Source organism: Dinoponera quadriceps, unplaced genomic scaffold (assembly GCF_001313825.1).
Source record: "Dinoponera quadriceps isolate SergipeBrazil2010 unplaced genomic scaffold, ASM131382v1 scaffold6799, whole genome shotgun sequence".
NCBI classification, from domain to species: Eukaryota; Metazoa; Arthropoda; class Insecta; order Hymenoptera; family Formicidae; genus Dinoponera; species Dinoponera quadriceps.
In genome coordinates, this window is record NW_014560673.1 from 9,366 (window position 1) to 30,619 (window position 21,254).

Consider the following 21,254-nt stretch of genomic DNA (forward strand, 5'->3'; position numbering starts at 1 on the left):
ACTCGTACGTATCGATTATTTATTGATAACTACATCTTCGTATTTAAGTTAATTTTTTCTGGTAAAAATTTTATAACTATCTTTAAAATTTGAGGTTCTTACAGATTATAAAACATCTTTAAACTTTTTCATCAAGATGAACGAAATTTTTATAAAACAGTCAAATTTTCTCTTTTGTATGTAATAAAATTACAATAATATACAAAATAGTATGAAATGTTCCATTTGGATAAAACAAAATTATTTTAATTAATTCATGTCCATTATAAAATTATAAACTTCCATAATAGTCTTCATTTTGTTTCGAACTATTATAAAATAAAATGCTTTTCAGGATGAAATTATATATTCTCTTTTAATGTTCATGTCTTCTTTAACCTTATATTTTTCATACAACAATAAGCGCCTTTTATGTTAAAATTATATTTACATATTTTTTATACAATAAGAAGCACCTTTCATATTAAAATTATATTTTCAACATTTTCTTTTTTAAATCGTTGAATAATTCTGGCGTATTCTATGTAATATAACATCAATGTTATTGTTACTTAATGTTTGCTGTGGTGCGCTTTTTATATAATTGTAACATATCCTACAAAATATAATTTTCACTGAACTTACAGCTAATAATGACAGCTAATAATAAGTTAACATATGTTTCCTTATTATTAGCTTAACATTATATAAATTCATTGCAAAACACATAAAGCAACACATAACGCAATAAAACAAATGAAGCGTAAAATGATTTTCGCAGTTATCAACAGGTAGTTTGTGTACTGTATGGATTAATATTCATGTTAAATGGAAACAGTTTCATGTTAAATGGAATAAGTTTCAAATTAATGATCATTTTTCATAAATTGTTAAAAATATACGCTAAAAATCAGTGAGAAATAGAAAATTTAATGTATATTAAATAGTTCTTAGAAAGAAAATATAATTCCTAGGAAGAAAATATAATTAAAAATAATACTGGAATTTATTTGTATTTGTGATAATAAATTGTAATCATAGATATTCCTCAGAAAATTGTAGTATTTTACAATAAATATCTAGAAAAAAGGAAAAAACTACAAAAATAATAAGAAAATATCTGAGAAAAAATGTGTATATATGAACATGCAAAGTTCTCCATTAAGTGATTCTTTTTTAAATTATAAGAAAAATAAAGTTTTTTTGAAAAAGTGGTGATATTTTTATTCTAATGTGAAGTATAGACTACGATTAAATGTAGAATGATATCTAATAAATGGCAAACTCGACTTTTTTTGCAAATGGTAACTATTTTTAGGAAATCTCGCATCACGTTTTTGCGTAATTGCGGCGTGATTTCGTGAACACTTTTGATATTGTCCTTGATCTCTTAAATCGTTTGCGAAGCATTGATGTAGACCTTCACATAGTCCCAAAGAAAATAATCTAGCAGTATTAAATCGCATCATCTAAGCGGCTAATTATTGTCTCTGCCTCAACAAATAATGAGTCGAAGGAATGTTTCACGCAATAATGTGGTTGTTTCGCTATTTCTGCGGTACGTTATGCCATCCTGCTAAAATATAAATTGCCCAGTTTCAAATCATATACTTCAGGCCAAAAAAATCGGTCAGCATCGTTTAGTAACGCAGCTTATTAACTGAAACGGTGGCACCTGCTTCGTTTTCGAAAAAAAACAATTGATCTGGATGGCCAACCACAGATTGGAGTCTTTATATCACTAACTTAACCCAAACGCTCAAATTCCTTTATTAGGTTAACAATAGTTGGACGAAAAGTTGCTTTATTATAACCAAAAACAATACAAACTTTACGAACCGTTTCCGCGAAATTTTTGCCATTTTTGTACGGGATTTTCACAATTTCTATACGTTGTTGAAGAGTATATCGTTTCATTTTCGTTAACCGTATATTTTTTATTTGTCAGCTGTTAAGGAATGACAATTCTATTTTTAACTCTTTCTGCTCGGCTGATTGCAATTGTAATCACTAACTGTTAAGTTCCCTCACTGTAACTCTTGCCGTGCCCAAAGACAAGATAAATTGAAAGACCCATAGTTTTTCACGTGCAAAAATAAATTCAGGTCAGAAAAGGTTAATAGGTTAAGAATGCCGTGAAATTTAAAATAAAACCTTTTAATAGAAAGCTCTGTATAAAAAAGATTTCATTTTTCATTCAGAAAAATTTTTCATTTTTACAAGATATAAAATTTTTTTGTTGCCTACATTTTTCTAAAAATGTTCAAATTTATTGATTTTTTCTTCAAAAAGGTATTGATTTTTCCATTACAAATTTTTCACCAGAGTCGTTTCAGACGTTTTTGTGCTGAAAACATTATTTTTTGTTATAACCTGGTTTGAGCGTAAAGTATAAGGCAAGATTTATGGCCCTGTAAAGCGTTTAACTCCAGTCTCACGTGCCCCGTTCGATTGCGCTATAAGGAACCGCGGAAGAAAGAAGACGCACGCAAATTCGGGGAAAGTAAAGAAACGAAAGTCGCTAATGGACAACAGATTATGATTATTAATTTATTATTGAAGGAGACTGGAAAGTAATTTCAGGAGAAAATAGTAGCTCTCAATTTCTTTATGGTAAACTAAAATTGTTTTCTTTATATAGCGAAGATTAATAGTTACAACAATGAAATAAAAGTTAAAACGATGAAAATTACCACTACTGATAATAATAATAATAATAATAATAATAATAATAATAATAATAATCGAAACATGAAAAAAATTGGAAATCAAAATGACGGAGTATTGCATTGACAAGGCAAAAGAAATGGAGAGTTGAAGAAATATACGCTGAATCTTATTAGGTTCTTGAATTAATTTTCGCTGTTTCTTGCTACAAAAACTAATGTTTACTTCAAAAGACGGTCCATTATATCTTATTCAAAGTATTGTTCTTCGGAAGCTACAACTTTTTCCTACTTTTCGGGTAACACATGTATTTCGCGGTAGAAAAATTTAGGTTCTTTTAAAGCAATCTAATCATCGAACCATTCTTTGATATTTTCAAAACAACTGAAGTGCTCCTCAGAAAGGCCAGATTGCATCGACTGAAACAAATGGTAACCTGAAGGAACAATATTTGGTGAATAGAGCGGGTGGGGTAAGATATCTCATTTAAGTGACTTCAAAATTTCCTTCACTGGAGTTGTAACATGTAGTCTAGCATTGTCTTGGAAAAGAATAATTTTATCATATCTTTTGGCATATTGCGTGTGTTTTTCTTTAAATGCTTGATTTAAATTTAGTAATTGTCGATTCAAATTGAGTAATTGTCGTCGGTAGCGTTCAGTATTAATGGTTTGAGTTGCAACAACTCATAATATTCTACACAGAATTGATTCCACCAAATGCATAGCATGACCTTCTTTTCATGAATATCCTGTTTTGGTAATAATGTTGATGGTTTGCCGGGACATTCCCATGATTTTTTAAACTTAGAAATGTCGTAACGAATCCACTTTTCATCGTTACAATTCCATGCAAAAACGACTTCCGTTTTTGTCTTTAAAGCAGCAATTCACAAATGATTACACGTTTCGAAATGTCTTTCTCTCCCAGTTTTCTTGATTCTAGATCATTCCCATTGCTTTTAAACGTTTGCTAACAGTTGGCTTATCGACATCTAATGTTTCTGACAACTCCTTGAACGTCTGAGATGAATCTTCTTCCAGTAATACCTCCAATTCTCCATCTTCAAATTTTTCGGCTGACCAGGGCGCTCTTTGTCAGTCAAAATCGTTGTCTTTGAATCGTCCAAACCGATCTCTACAAGTTGTTTCAAATAGAGCATGCTCTCCGTAAACCTCCACTAGCAAACGATGACTGAGTGCGAGCATGGCATGGTAGACAACGCACCGATTTACTATGTTAGAAGTCCCGGGTTCGATCCCCGGCAGAGTCAGACAATTTTTCATACGTTCGTAGCTCCTTTTCGGTCTAGCAAATTACCAATATTCATTAGTACCAAAAGTATTTATTCATGCCACCGAAACCTCTTTCCAAAAATTTGCCGTTCAGAACCGGCGTTTAAACTGTAGGTCCCATGCATGCGTATAATCTATGTGCGCATCACATGTATACGTGAATGAGAAAGGTAGGTCTAATCTCGTCACTGGGCTGTAGCATCATTGATAATAATGATGAGTAGACGATGACTTTCAACGGCAGATTTCTTAAGATAAAAACCAAAAAGTAGTGCTTTCCGCAAATGTTTTTTTTTTTATACAGAACCCGGTCTTCAATGCAATAAAGAATGGTATTCTTTGCGCTACGATCTAATGTCACGCACTGATTATTAAAATCTATTGACAATACTTTCATATTCATTAGCAGTCACTTTTAGCCATGTTGAAATAGCACAACTACTGACCTCTATTAATCAACAGAGAGAATTAATTCAAACATCTAATACTTTGATAAACGCATTAGTAGGAGCGCTATGATTCATCGAAAAAGCAAGAATACATTTTGTTTTTTAACTACCAATAGTTATTGCAATCTATCACATCCAAGGATATTAAGCAATATTTGTGAGATGATTGACGTGCCCGTATGTGCCCATTGGCACATTCAATTAGTTCCTATTTAATTATTAATTATGTCCGTTGCAGTCTTCTTTTTCAGTCTTCCTGCTGTGTTTGTGGTGGTCATTAAATGACTACCTAACACATTGGGATGTATTGCTATACTTTTCCTGTAAGCCTTCGTTGAAGATACTATTTCCTCTTTGATATACAGGGTATTCAAGTCTTGGTATAGGGTTTCGTTTGTTACGAACCATGGAACATCCGTTATAACACGAAGGATTTTGGATTGAAACCTTTGTAGTATCACTAATATCTCTACATTGGAGTGTGATGCGGTTCCCCATAATTGAATCCCATAAGTACAAATAGGTTTAATCACAACTTTGTAAATTAGTAGTTTGTTTCTCAGATTTATTTGAGATTTGCGGCCGATCTTCCAGTAGAATTTTCTTAATAACAAACCGAGTTGTTTTCTCTTGGTGAATATATGGTTCTTCCATGGTGGTTCTTCCATCGTGAATACGTTCTTCCATGTGAGTCTTCTGTCAAGGTGCAGTCCAAGATATCTAACATGGCCAGCTTGTGGTATTGGTATATTATTCAATTTAACGGGTGAGCAAGTTGAGTGATCCATGGTAAATGAAACGTTTGTAGATTTGCATTTGTTTGCCTTTATCCTCCACATCTTAAACCATTTGGAGATGTTGTTTAGTGACCTCGTAGCACCTTGTAGCAGTGAGGATGCTAGTAAGGGGACTTCGTGAGTTGCCATAATTGCCGTATCGTCAGCAAACGTCCCGACAGTAATAGATTTATCCGTGGGCAGGTCGGCTGTAAAGAGTAGGTACAAACTGGGTCCCAGGATACTGTTTTGAGGAACGCTTGCTCGTGCCCTATACAGTCCCGTTTGTGAATATCCGTAACAAAGAATCTACGATCCTCCAAATAGGATTTAAAAAGGAAGAAATAACCAGCTGATAGGTAATGTTTTATTTTAAAGAGGAGTCCCTCATGCCACACTCTGTCAAACGCTTAAACCACGTCTAGGAACACAGCTGAGCAGTACTTTTTCCTTTTGAAAGTATTATGGATTTTGGTAACAAGTCTATGAACTTGTGCTATGCTTCTGACGAAAACGAATTGATGGTCCGAAATAAGTTTTCTTTTTTTTATGATAGATATTAATCTTGTTATTAATAAAGTTTCCAGAAATTTGGAAGTAAACTGATTGGTCTATATGATTTTGGATCATTTGATCTCTTATCCGGTTTGAGAATCATTATTACTTGCGCTACTTTCTATTGGAGGAAGTATAGAGCTCAGACTTAAAATAGCGTTGAATAATTGAGTTAAGTATATTACATCTACATTTGGAAGCTTACGTAGAACACGATCAGTAACTAGTAGTTAGTCAGTAACTTGTAGTTAGTCGCTTCTTTGCAATTCAAATTTTTTAATGCTATTGATAATTCTTTTTTGGTAAACTTGTTGAAAGCTTAGTCGTTATTATGCGGCATATCAAGATATATCATGATATTGGACAGATGTTCTTGTGGTCCTTCATACGGGTGCGGGATAAAGACGCTCTTAAAGTGTTCAGCGAAGGTTTTGGCTTTCTCTTCATTACTCCTAGCTCATGTGTCTTGATCTTTGCGCAATGGTGCTGAAGCTATTATGGATTTCTTTAATTTTTTGGAAGCCTTCCACAGGGAGTAATCTGCAGTAGTTGAGGCACCAAGATTTTGTAAATAAGAATATATGTCGGCATTTTGTCGCTATGTAGAAGTTTTTTAAGTTCCCGGGTAGTGTGGTTAAGTTTAGTTTTAACTAGAGAACCTCTTGTTTGCTGCCAGTATTTATGAATGTGCCTTTCTCTGCTACTTTAACGAGTATACTCGTATTCTTGGAAAACTGAAGTTTTAATTCTGGCCCTTTATTGGTTGGGGTCGAGTCCCAAGCCACATTCTGTATTGTTGTGACGAACTCCTCTACCGCTACAACTATATCACTTTCGGTTTTTAGCTTTACTTTAATGTTTATGATGTTATTAACGTAAGATTGAAAATGGCTCCAGTTTGTTTTATGCGTATGGAGGACACACTTTTTTGGTTGCATAACGATCATCCCTATCAAAGTTAAGATTACTGATGTGTGTCCGAGAATAATTCCAGGCTGGTTTGGCTGTTAATATATTTGTTAGAAATACCCTTAGTTAAGCAAAAATCTATAAGATCTGGAATTTTATCTTTGCCCCATGGCAATATGATGGATGCCTTGTGAATACGACGCCGAATCCCAGCTTGTCTATGATTTTAAATAATTTGCGTCTTTTCGTTGTTGTGAGCCTGGATCCCCAATAGGTATGCTTTGCATTGTAGTCATCTCCAGCGATGAATCGATTTCCCAGGGAGTTGAAGAAATTGGTAAATCGTTGCTTCTTAATGTTGTACCTTGGGGAACAGTAGATAGCTGTAAAATTGATTGGAGCATGCCAGTCCTCCACTATAATGCTTGTGGTCTGGATATCCTCTTCTTCGAATGAGTTATTTTGGAAATGTTTTATTTTATTTTTGTTGAGGACTGCCGTGCTCCCATGTGCTGAGACGTCAGGATATATGTTATAGTTTAGAATACAATAACTCTTCCTAGTACAATGAGTTTTTGAAATTAGCTTAACATCTATGTTATGTGTTTAGGAAGATTTTGAGTTCTTCCATGTTTTGAGCGAGCCCATTAACATTTCAATGGGCTAGTTTTATGGAATTTTATTTTCCGTAATCTTAGCTATGAAGTTTCCAATCATCTTGATTATTTGGTACAGTACAAAATGCGACATTTTCACTATATTCATGTTCTCAGGGATCGGATTTTCTCTTTGTATTTCTTTCTGTCTTTGCAAATTAAGGTTGTGTTGCATATTATTACTAGCTGATCTTGACTGTGATTTTCCACTCACGATTTCAGAGTAAGTTGAATTATTTCCTCCAGGTTTTTTCTGACCTGTATTTCTACTTTTGGAGATAGTTTCGTCAATGTCGGTGCGTTTCGTGCTCTAAAAGAAAGGTACATATCTTTTTGTATCTCCTTAAATACATTGCATCCCCTGTAAATAGCCGGGTGGTTGCCATCGCACGAGACACACTTAATCTTGTCGAATCTTTCTTTACGATATCAGTTGACTGTGAGATGCTCCTCAATGCATTTTACACATCTTAACTGACGGTAACAAAATTTCTTAGTGTATCCATACCTTTGACAGTTTGCGCATTGGGGAATGTCTCTTTTAGGCCTGGGAATTTCAAAGGTAACTTTACAATTTAACATGTGTTCGATTGTGTAAATTGACTTATTATTTGTATTAGATTCAAGATCAACAAGGAATATTGGTAGTGGTTTCTTTATCAGTCTGTTTTTAATATTCCAGATGTTGTTGACTTTGTGCCCAAGTACCTCTATGGCTGCTTTAAGTTCTTCAATATCTATAAGTGGATGCTTGTTTCTTAGGACAGCTCGGAAGTTTCTTTCCTGTTTCTATTTGTACGTATGGAACTCCATACCCTTCTCGCGTAATTCTTTTACTATGATGATGTATGCTGTTGTCGATTTTGATTGTATCTTAACTTGTTCATCGCGTAGGATTTTTATTATATAATCATCCTTGGCTTTTTCATTTAGTAGTTTAGTGAGCGGTTGGATATTGGCTATTCTGTCTACGAATATGAGAGGTGGTTTGATAGTTTATTCTTTTGTCGTTTCAATTCGATTCTTGTTGCTTATCAACATCAAGGCATGCATATGAATTTGACGTCGGTACAGAGATATTTAAACAGCATCCATCTAGGTTGGTTTGTCCACGTTTGTCTTGATGTATTCCTGGGTTAGTACGTCTGGGTAAGTAATGTTTTCTTCTTGGTTGCTTCTTTCCAAGCACCTTTTCCGTTTTCCATTATTTTATCCTTCAGAAGAGGGGTTTGAGGAATAGCTTTTGCTATACTGTGAGTATATCCGCTAATTAAATTGGAGCACAGTCTGTTTAACAGATAGTTCCTGTTATTAATGTTTTAGATGTTATTTTTTTCAGCAAGTGCAGGAATTTGTTTATTGGTCATACTTGTTGATGAATTTTCTAATAAGTTGACTGTTTGACCAGAATTAGACAATGGGCGACCTCCCCCCCCCCTCAAAATCTTTGGGGCCGACCTCCGAGGAGGGTGGATTTTTTGAGTTTCTTGGGCCACCTGGGGCAATTACTTCCGTTTTAGTTTTGTCCATTGCTTATATTACTAGTTTTGGTTTTGGTCCGGATATTTTATTTCCCCGATACCCTCCAGTTAGAGATGACAAACGCCGGTAAGCTTGCTCCAAACTGCCACCTGGAGAGGAACCCGATGGGAAATTAGTAACCTCTCACGAGGCGATGATAAATGAAAAATATTTTGCTAAAGATGTTACAAATATCCTGTCAAGGATGTTACAAACAGAGGACATATTCGTGGCATCATTTCGCCATTGGTATCTCTTATGAGAAGGCACACACTAGTGCACGCGTGGCGGACGAAACTCTTCATGCATATTAGCGCGAATATTAATAGATATATTAGGAGTATTCAAAAATTTCCGCCGTTTGTAGGAGAAAGGAGATAGGATCAAGCAGGAAATCAGAACACATTTATTCAACAAAATATTGACCATTAGCATGACATTTTATCATTTTTCTGGCAACAAATAAGTGTCCCTGTGATAGAAGGCCTCGAGGTTCGAATTGGAGAAAGACAACAATAAATTTTTCAACATCTGCAACTGTGGTGAACCGTTGTTGTGCTAGGAAATGTTATATTGAGCAAAACAAATAAAAGTCGAAAGATGCTAAATCTGGGTAATAAGCCGGGTGTAGTAAAACTTCCCACTTTAACTGTTCAAGAGTTGATTTTGTGATTGCACTACCAGGTTGATTGAAAAGTCTTTAGAAAGACACATTAGTGATGTTGTTATCTTCAATGCACTGTAAGTTTCCAGTAGTGCTAACTTTCACACCTCTCACTACATAGTTGCAGACAGCTATGACAATCAGTATATTTGTGACAGCCACCGGAAGCATATAAACTCTGATATTTTGTAAAAATGGAAAAAACTGAAATTCGTGCAGTGATTAAGTATTTCTATCAAAAATTCATGCCACCGCAAAAAATGATTGGGAACTTCCAAAAACCTTTGAAGGATTCTGTTCCGTCGAATGCAACCGTATATAACTGGATAGCTGAGTTTAAACGTAGTCGTATCAGCACATTGGTTGCACGACACAGTGGTCGTCCAAATGAAGTGACTACACCAAAAATGAGTAAAAAATCCATGATATTGTTTTGGATGACCCCAAAGTGAAATTGCATAAACTAGCTGCGGCAGTAAGCATCTCACCTGAACATGTGTTCAATATCCTGCACGAACATTTGAGTGTGAGGAAACTAACTGCAAGATGGGTGCTGCAATTGCTAACAATCGATCAAAAACGTGAATGAGTTCGCACTTCTCAGCATTGTTTGGACATGTTTAAGCGCAAATCAGAGGAATTTTTGCGTCGATACATAACCGCTAATGAAACATGGGTCCACCATTATACCCTTGAATCGAAATAACAATCGGCACAGTGGGTTCCAAAGGGAAAGTGTTCCGAAGCGAACGAAGATGCAACAATCGGCTGGAAAGTTTCTGGCCATTGTGTTTTGGGATGCACACGAAATAATCCTCATCGATTATCTTGGAAAAGAAAGAACAATCGCAATGGAATATTATGCATCATTGCTAAACCGATTGAATAATGAAATCAAGAAAAAGCGGCCTCATTTATCGAAGAAAAAAATTATCTTTTATCAAGACAATGCACCAGCTCACAAGTCCGTAAAAGCAATGGCAAAATTGAACAAATTGAGGTATGAATTGCTCTTACATTCATCACATATTCTTCAGATCTGGCCCCATGTGACTTCTACATGTTTCCAAATCTCAAATGATGTCTCCAAGAAAAGAGATTTGCTTCAAATGAAGAGATGGAATGGGAAGTAGACGCATATTTTGGCGGTTTATAAAGTTCTTATTATTTGAAATACTTAAAGAAACTAGACACTCGTTGGACTCGATGTATTAAGCTAAAAGGAGATTATGTTGAAAAATAAAGTTGAGTTTTGCTAACAAAACGTTTTTTTTTAATTTTCTTTCTTAGGACTTAGTAATCAACCTAGTACATGAGGTCTGACATTGTCGTGTGATAGGATAATTGGGTGACGTCTTTTACCAGTCTATGTGCGTTTTCGCTCAATTTCAGTGTTGAGTTTCGTCAATTGAGTGCTATACCGTTGTACAGTGATTATTTCGTCCGATTTCAACATTTCGATGTTGACAACACTCCATGAATATCCTACCACACACATGACAGCACTTTTTTCCCGTGGATATTCTGTTTTGCAGTAAATATTGATGACTGGCCCAGATTGACCTAGGATCGCTTATATACTGGGTTGTCACAATAGATCCATTTTTCATCGCCGGTTATCTCCTTCCACAAGAAATTCTTTCGTTGAAACCGTTGCAGCAACGACATGCATTTGCCCAATCGTTGACCAACATTACGTTTCGTTAAAGTATGCGGAATCCATTTACTAACCTTCTGAATCTTTCCCAACACTTATAAACTCGTACCACCGTCGATTGATTCACTTTTAAACGTTTCATCAGTTACGTGGTCGATTGTATGGCATCCTCTTGCAATAGCAATTCCAGCTCCTCAACTACGAATTCCTTCGGTCTACTAACGCGTGGTTTGTCTTTCAAGCTTCGATCACTTTTCTTAAACCTGGCAAACCATTCTCGACACGTTCGCTCACCAATAACCGTATCACCATAAGCTTGATATATTAATCAATATGCTTTACTTGCACTTTTTCTTAAATTAAATATGAATAACAAACCGTGGCCCTTATGAACTTTATCGGCCGCCATAATTGGTTTCATGAGTAAAATAACTGCATGGGGAGTCGGCCGGTTAGACGACTACAGCGACATGTATCGGTAGCGGCAGAAACGTTTGCATACCCCTAATTGAAAGGAAGTTTCGAAGTGATCGGAAAGAAAACCTATTAGAAATAATTATTACATTGTTTTGAAAAGGACGATTGACGAGATGATTGATCTTGAACACGAGAATTAGAGGATGCGGACAGATATTAAGACAATTATTTGGTTGGTAATAAGTGTGGTGAGAAAATATGTCCAATTAAAATGAAGCACGGCATAAGAATGACTAAGCGCGATTTTTCTGCGGTCCAACAACATTCTTTTTTTTATTTCGAATCAGTAAGAGCATTATCGCACACCTTAGACGTAAGAGTGATAACAATTACGATACAGTGTCGCCTAAAAGTCATAGTTTCGATTAGAGATGCTTTGAACGAAAGAAGAGTAATTTTTAGTAGCAATACAAATGATTAGCAAACGAAAAGAGCACGCCATAAAGTTAGATTAACAACAGCATCATTCAACCAGCAATATAAAGGTACAGATACAGTACAACAGATACAGGTAGACGATTCGCTCCCGTGGTATCGACCGCATATCGACATAAATTTTAAACAATTAAGTTATATGAATTATAAGTATTACGAAATTTTTAAAGGTTGAGCATCATGTTCTGTAACGGTTCGTTCGGGATGACAAAATTTGATGGCTAATTTTTAATTCAGGATGACGGAGTTTCTGAAAAAAATGCCGCGTCACCCTTGTCGCTTGTAAAAGCAGTTGCCAGAGTGAGTCGTTCACGCGGTCGTAAAAACAATTCATAAAAAAGCAAGTCAGCGTTAATATAATACATGCCAAAGAACTAATAGTCATAGACATATAATATATAGAAAGAAAAACGAATAATATTGTTTCGTCCTGCGTACTTCACGGAAAATGAATTTATTTTTTGCCCTTTCTTACAAACTCTAGTTCTCTTGCCTTGGGAAACACACATTTGACCAAGCGGCACCCTGTAATGAAACTCTAATATGACTAGGAACATAGTCTAAGAGGTCGACCAGATGTGGAAAGACGTTGGTCCGCCATAAAACTCAAATCCAAAAGTTGTTAATAAGATTTCTATAACACATCTGATACAACTAATGTTTTCCAACATATCTGTTCTGCGAATAGTATAAAGCAAACACGCAGCGATCCCTCTCTCACCCTCACGTCTTGCGTGCGCTTTTATGGTTGTTAGCATTTTAAGAATCACGTTCAAACTTCACCCATTGTTCCTCCAAAAGAAAGATACGTTCAAACAAAACATAAGTCCCTCTCCCCAATTGTAGGAGTGGCCAATTTCTGTCTCCTACGTCTAGAGGGTTGTCATCACTTTTTACTTAAAAAAACTATTGGAAAACCTCTCAGTCCTCTACATCACCCTTCCACGAAAATTGTTCTCATTGGCAATTATCATCTGCCATTCTTAAAATTCTCCATATAAAAACCCAAATCTCTTGCCACCTCGAGCAGTACCCCGCAGTTCTTTAGCAGTACCCCGCAGTTCTCCAACAGTATCCGGCAGTATCAGTATCTAGCAATGCCCCACAGTTCTTTTAGCAGTTTTGAGAAATCTTGACAGTTCTCAGCAGTTCTTAGCATTTTGGGATTCTCATTCTCGGATTAGATATCCAATCTCAACGTTTTCTTTAAGTTATAGTTTTCATTTGTCACCGTCATTATGTTAGTTCTCATGTATATATGTGTATTAATGTTTTGTATTAATCCGACCACAGACATGTTGTGCGTACAATACACCACAGTCGATCCACTTAAATGTAAATCTCTATTTCATATTTAAACATGATTTTTAATAATTTCACTATAATTTCCAATCCTACTTTACTCCTTAAACACACATATACACAGCGTGATTATTATCTTCCCTGTATTATATGTTATTCTCACCATACCGACATATTAAACATTTTTGTTACATTAAATCCGATTATATTACATTAAGTTACACAGGTTACTTTTTATTTAATATTATTTTAATCTTCATCTTTTATTTCCATTATTTCAATAATGCTGATTTATAAATGTTTTTTTGATGTTAAAACATATTTTTCATTGTTTAACTTTAGCTAACCGTCTCATCTTTTAAATATTGTATTTTTTACAATGACTTTTCTCATCAATTTCTCACTATTGAAAAATGATCTATATGAGAAGCAAATTATGTTATTAGTATAATTAATATACTCTTTTATTCAAAATTTCCTAAATTTATCTAAGTTTGTTACATTTATTCATTCATTTCCTTTCAATCACTTCAATCAGAATTCCTCTTTCAACACTCTCATATGGTCCTATCCCAGATAAAAGATTAAGTTCCTTGATCTAAATAAAGGACCTAACGTGCGTTCTGCGATCTGACTAAATGGGCCTTTCCGGACATTGACCTGATCCCCGGGCCTGCCAGTACATTTAGGCCTCGCGAGTGGCCAGGACGAGTTTGCGATGTTTGTTGCATACATCCTCTTCCAAGACGTAATAAGTATAATTGCTGTAATAAATATGTCGATATGCATAATAATCGCAGTTATTTAGGCTCCGCGATACATTTCAACGTATGCTACGTTAGAGTAACATGGCGAGGAGCAGAAATTGGGGAAAAAAGAAAATGAAAAATCAATAGAGTATGTAGGTTGGAACGTCTGCCAAAATCGCTGTAGATGTAACACTATCTTTATTGCTCATTACATATTGAAAGACAATAGAATAATGCCTTCAGTATGAAAATGTCCAAAACAAATTTAATCTTTCTATTTTATGTGTTCATCTTCCAATTTTAAAGACAAACTCAGATTTTTTTATCAGCGCAAATGTTATAAATGTTCGACTGCTTTTAGAAAACATAACGATTGAATACTTCGTCAACATAATTAGTCTAAATTTAGGAATCTATCTATAAAGACCAATCACTTATAACTCATTAATCGCTTTGTTTTGCTGAATACATGCTTTGAGTACAAAACAAAGGATAAGCAATACCTTTGTCTTTATATCGTGTAAACTTATTATAAATAATAAATCTGTAGTAGTTATGATCATATGGCCTAGATGATGCCTCACGATTTCAGAATTATCACAAGCTAAAATCATATTTAAGAATATCCTCCCTCTAATGATTATTAATCACATATGATAATTCTGCTCTAGGTCCGGATCCTACTTTTAACCCCAACCTGTTTTCCGAAGATGAAGAAGAATCATACCAAGAATTTCAGGCAAGCTCGCGAACCATTTCGGAGGCGCAGCCACCACCGATTGCGCCGATGACTCCTCGCAACACCCGACTCAATCCAAATCGACCTCAAATCTCAAATCAGTTTCTAACATCGGAGAATTTGCCATCATCGTTAGCGAGAGTCGAAGGCTATGAAAGCGAGTTTCCATACGTAGATATGCAAGATATGGGTAATCTATACGAAAATATTCGAAACGCTTCTACAAACACCTATCGTACACCACCGAGACACAATCCGCCTCGGTGTTGCGACGTGCCGGCCCTGCAATCGCCAAAGAACGCAGTGGCACCTACTCAAACGTTAATAGCAACTTCGAACGCCAATGCCGACTATGCCAACAGTATCCAAAGGATGAAGAACGCTCTCGCGGATCAGCAAGCGGGTATGGCCACGAAAAAGGAATTGGAAAACAACAAGCTCAATCAACTCTCACAGGACGATAAGGCGAACCTAACGACCAGTCCGGCGAACATTATTTCGATGTCCATGTACAACGGTCAAATCTCGAACGCAGAAGCGTCGAGCAGCCGGCACATTTCTCAGGCCTCAATCTTGAAGAGTTTAGAAAGTACCATAGATTGCTCTCCGGCGCAAACCGTGTATTTGAATGGTTTAAATAATACTGCGTGCGGGAGCAACGTTAGCTCGATTATCACGCCACACATTAGTGCCGTTCAAGCCGCGACTTCGCAAAGCACTCATAGTTTTGTACATAGTAAAAATAATCAAAACACCGGGACGAATGCGATACCTTTGAATGGCTCTTCTCATATGCTTGGGCAAGGATTGACTTTGTTTACTAAAAGCGGTGTACACACCACTACCGGAGTGGTTTCGCCGGCATGTTCCTATCAATTTCCGGAAAACATTGACCAGTGTTTCGAATCGTGTTCGCAATGTTTTTCGAAGCACGGGACTAAAGATCTCAAATGTCACGTGTGTTATGGGAAGATGAATCCAGGCTACGTGAACATTGGCACGCCCGCTAATGGTAAACCGGAGATGCACTTTATCGACGACGAAATTCGCGCCGATACAGAAACATTGGAGCTAATGCGTAGCGTTCATAGAACTTCGACAGTGATCAGCATCAGTCCGATGTGCTCAAACGACTCAATTGTTCGAAGCTGCAGTGTCGGGTATTTAGACTTGGTGGATGCTCAATTGGTTCCGTGCGACGTAGCCTTAAGAATGCTTCGACGAGATGCGCCAAACAAGAGGCTAGTTTTGGTGTCGCGAAAAACGAAACGAAGGAAAAAGAATAAGCCCCAACATACTGATATAATTCAACAGAGCTCAAAACCGCCCAGACTCCGTAATTGCGGCAAGTCCAAAAGTCTTGATTCTAGCGATATATTTCCGAGTAACGAACAGATCATTACTGCGCCGCAATTGCCAGAACATATTGAAGAGGCGACAGGTATTGTTAATTGCGAGACTGTCGATGATAAGTGCAGCGAATTTATGGTACAACCGATAGATGAAACACACGAGGTTGTGTCTAAATACGAAGAAATTGAGAAAAACATTACCGGAAGTCTTACAAGGGAAAAACTGAACCAGTTAGAAGCTGCTGCATCTCCCATTAGGTGAGTACAGTCTGTTTAATAAAAGCGTCACCGATATAACTTTGAAATCAATTATTATACAAAAATGTTTTAAATCACTTACGTAATATAAATATAATAATATATTTAGTACTCAATCATTATAACGCTATTAATAAGTCATCCAATCACCACCATCAGCTATTGTCTGATATCTGTGAGGCATACTATTTACCAATGTTACAATACATTTCCAAGGTAAAGATCGTTATTTCAAACAATTTGTCAAGATAGTTGTTTCGTCAAGTACATTTTTTCTCCCATGTAGCATCATCTTCATTAATCCCCAGACATTTTTTTCCCCAGTAGGATTTGCATCTGGTTATTGAAATGGCCAATCTAATGTTTCGATGTTATTTTCTTCTTTCCATTGACAGCAAAAACGACTACAATATTTTGGATCAATGTCCACATAAAAAATCTAATCTTAACATTTGCTTCGAAAACACCTTTTATCAGATGGAATTAATGCTCTCTAATCAATTTTAACTATCTTTTTGCATCCAAATTCTCAGTAAATAAAAGTAAAGTTTTAAATTCTTAAAATTCTTTAAATTCTTAAGTTGAAAAGTGGTCCCAGACATGCATCTTTACCGGATGTTTCATGGTCCGCTGAAGAAGATTACTCATAGGAATAGATCAAATTCAACTGATAGTGTTTCGTGGCCCAAAAAAAGAATCATCGGAAAAAAATAACATTTTTTCCAATCGCGATATTTTCACGCGCCCAAGTTATTTCTTTCGCAAAATCTTTTTCTGAAAGAAGCAATTTCTTCATTATATTTCAATGTTTGATATTAGAAACTAGTAAACAAGTCCGAATATTCTCAAGTGATAAAATAATACCTCTTTTCTCAATTTGGCCTATCTCTCATCCAGCAATAATAGGCAATTTGTAGAAAATAACTATATAATCTATTTATCCTCTTTCTTCGATGTTTTCTGTGTCTTATTGCGGTTTAGCAGATCATTAACGGTGTTTGTTGTTTTACATCATTTTATCCACTTCCTCACAAAAACTTTTGATCATTTTATTTTGCAACCACTTTCTGTGATATTTTCGATCCTTTTGAATGCGTGGAAATGAAAGCAGCTTCGAATCTTTTGATGTATGTGGCACTCATCGTTAAACACGTTATTTTTTAGTAAAATTTTAGTAAAAATTTGGATAATAACTGGGATCTATATAATGCACCGTAAAGAGAAAACCGTTCTATCTATTCGTTCAAAAATTTTCGATGTAACACTTTTCACATAGAAATTTGCCTGGCCACGCTCTTATAAGATAGATTGTAATGAAAAAGATTTAGAAATTTTTACACATATGCACACATATACACCTATAAGAAAATTACTTTTTCAAAGTAACTGGTAAACTTTACCATTAATTATCTTGATAAATAACTATAACGTTTCCATTATTTAAAAAGTAATAAATTGTTATAATTCCAGTTACTTTTCTCTCTAAATTTTGAAAATCTTTACCACTTTCTGCTGCCATGCACATCTACTTTATACATACAAAGTATATATAACGGTAAAGGTTTACATTCATTATTGTTACTTTAAAAATGTAATTGCATTACCGTTATTATTACTAACCAAAAAAGATAAAATCGTTACGTCGTTAAGTTCATAATAAAAAAAGTATTTAGTAACAGTAGCGGCGTAATAAGTAACGCGTACATATAACGACAAGACAGAAACCGCTTTCCAAATTGTTTATAAATAAAAATCTGATTATTAATTCAGAGGTTCAAGCCCGAGTGGATCTTTTGCTTCATCGCTCGACGGTCTTGCTGCGAGACTTCGAGATTTTGATGAGAGGCATTCTTTACCACCACCTTCCCCTCGTCCATCATCAAGGTAATATATATTAAATTATTAAATGTGTCCACATAGCTCGTTAGAAGTTTATTTATATACACTCGATAACAGATTGCCGAGGAGTTCGCCTAGTAGTCCAGCACCTTCTAAAAAAGGCAAACGGCCCGCGTCAGCTTCTCCAATCCGAAGAAGGCTTCTGTCGAGCCCGTTATTGAGTAGAAGAATGAGAAAAAGTCGCGGCGAAAGCTCGGACGAGGAAGGACTTCTTCAAGATGACTCCTTGACGTGTTATAGAGATCTAGAGACATTTCAAAAAGCTCAACTACGTCAGAAGGTCTGTGGTGAAAAGACTTGACATTTAAGAAAAATTATATTTGTTTTCGCGTTAGGAGACTAGTTAATAAACTTTATTTATAGTTAAAACAAAGAGGAGTGGGTGTTTCGGGTTCCAAACCAGAAGCGATAAGGCGCGAATTGGTGATGCACAATAAGGCACCCATGTGGAACGAATCCAGTCAAGTGTATCAGCTCGATTTTGGTGGCAGAGTGACTCAAGAAAGCGCTAAGAACTTTCAAATTGAATTCAGAAATAGACAGGTGAGAACAAATAAACCTTCTTGATGCTCAAATGCTCCATTAAATTGCAAAATAATTTCAAATTTCTGTATCCAGGTAATGCAGTTTGGCAGAATAGACGGCAACGCGTACACGTTGGACTTTCAATATCCGTTCAGTGCTTTGCAAGCGTTCGCTGTTGCTCTAGCAAACGTCACGCAACGGCTGAAGTAACTGTCGCTTTCTGAGCGATGTTTACATTATGTAATGAGAAATGGTAGAACTTCGAAACGCACGAACTCGTGGGTGTATGAAGAGCCGAAGCAAGAAACAAGTTCGATTTTTCTCAAACGGGAGTAGAGGTCGAGATCATCTTTGATCGTTAAGATTGAATAATAATATACCGATGGATATATTGTTGAAGATACTGACTAAGGATATTGACTGACCGATTCTCGTAATTCCTAATTAAACTATCAACCTCAGCTATGACGAGAAAAATGTCACGTAGCCGGAGATTGCCGGGACTTATAAAATGAACGAGACGCTGGATATTAGACATATATGTGCAAATGATGAGAGGCATGCATGCTAACTCAAGTATTTATGCGAATACAGTCATGAGCAAATTGAATTCGAGCGGAACACAAAGATTTTGTAGCAACTGTGTATAATGTTTCGTTGAACGCTTCTTCGTCGTACCGTCCAAAATATTTTGTTTCCCCCAACTTCGAACGCCCGTTTTGTATAGTTTATGCGACACGTTGGAGTCTAGTAACGCTGTTGAAGATTCATCTCGTTCATTTTTTCAGTCAGCCGAATGTATTCGAATTTTATATACATATACTATATGAACGAACTCGCACAGTTGGGGCGGGACTTTCGTGTTGTTCAATTAAATGTTTCTTAAACAGTTATGATGAGAGTAATGATAATAATAGTAACAATAATGATAACGATAATAATAATAATAATAATAATAATATTAATATTAACATCAATAGAACAATTTTAAGATGTAACGTAACGTCCGGCCTGTAATGGTCTCCGCCATTAACGGTAGCAGAGCAGACTGATTCTAAGGGAAGTGACGAAAGGAAAATAGAGCGAAAGTATGAACATCTAAATCTAAGTGTATGCATCAAAATAATCCACGTATATACTTAACCACTTGAGTAGTATGTACGCAATAGTGTGCGCCAAGGTCCATACATAAGTGGCATTCACATACTAATGCGCATTATTGCCTTGGAAAGAACTTACCTCATTTCTTCGCTAAAAATGTATTATTGAATTTAAAAAAATTAATTGCATGTTTTCGATATCATGGAATACGAATTTTATATCAAAATAACATAATTTTCAATTCCCGATACACTATTTTTTGTTTAATATACAATTTAAAAGGGGTATAAAGGGGTTTGATTGCGGGAAAAGTCGATTCAACATGTTATTTCAGACACAAAAATTAATCGATTAAAAAATCCTTTTGTAAATTATTTACACTCTGTATTAACAATAAAAACATATTTACACGATCAAGAAATATTAACAAATAGAGATGTTGCAGCTGAATTCATCTAATGGTATATATCGCACGAATGGTTTTGCAATGATCTGATTAATAATTTTATAAGCAGTAAATGGCATTGTGTTTCTAAACTTTTCCTTTATAGAAAAACTAAGAGAAAAAACATCTTAAAAGATTAATATGGCAGCAAAAAACAAAAACGTGCTGAAAAAATATATCATTTAAAGTAATAACTTTTAATAAATAACATTTTCTAAACGAAGTTTAGTCTGTTCTATAGAAAAATTATTGCTTTTTAATTTATAAAAGAGTTTCTTAATATCTTTGTTCATTTTTAAGTTATCGTTGCAAAATTACATGAAAAGAGTTTTAAGAAAAATGTGTTAAAAATTCTAATACTAACCTTTCCTAGAGCGAAATATATTACTTATATCAATTAAACATTGCCTAGGTTATAAAATAAGGTTTTGAATTTTCACTTTAGTTTCTTGTTTAGCGGCAACAACTGTTCGTCTTTTTTGCAACTATAGCTTTTTTCGTTGTGGAAAGCGCGCTGATCTTCGCTTTGTTGAAACGATCCTTGTCTACTGTTTTACACATTTCGGCGGCACAAGGTTCGCTTTCTACTGATGAAATGCTCGTTAAACAAGAAATCGTGTTTTTCCGTCATTAAATATCGTTATGGCTACGTATGTCGCATATTAATTCAATAGCGGAAATATTTGCTCCGTTCAAAGAATCTTTTTGAACCATTTTCCACACAGTTGAATGAAAACTTTCATTAGCTTTTTAAATATAATAACAGATGTATTTAAATAATAAATTACCATTAGACATAATTTCAAAGATCGGCTTTATTGCATTCTTCTTCGTTTTATTCTCC

General features: G+C 35.4%; 1 protein-coding gene across 1 annotated transcript; it reads left to right on the forward strand.

Annotated features, from left to right (window-relative positions):
* Positions 1-9,731: 9,731 nt before the first annotated feature.
* LOC106750855 lies at positions 9,732-20,291 on the forward strand. Its single transcript, XM_014631464.1, has 6 exons — positions 9,732-9,882; positions 14,763-16,440; positions 18,211-18,324; positions 18,397-18,619; positions 18,703-18,882; positions 18,958-20,291. The coding sequence occupies exons 1-6, from the start codon at positions 9,732-9,734 to the stop codon at positions 19,072-19,074; spliced, it is 2,463 nt and encodes an 820-aa protein (XP_014486950.1). The 3' UTR covers positions 19,075-20,291.
* Positions 20,292-21,254: the final 963 nt, after the last annotated feature.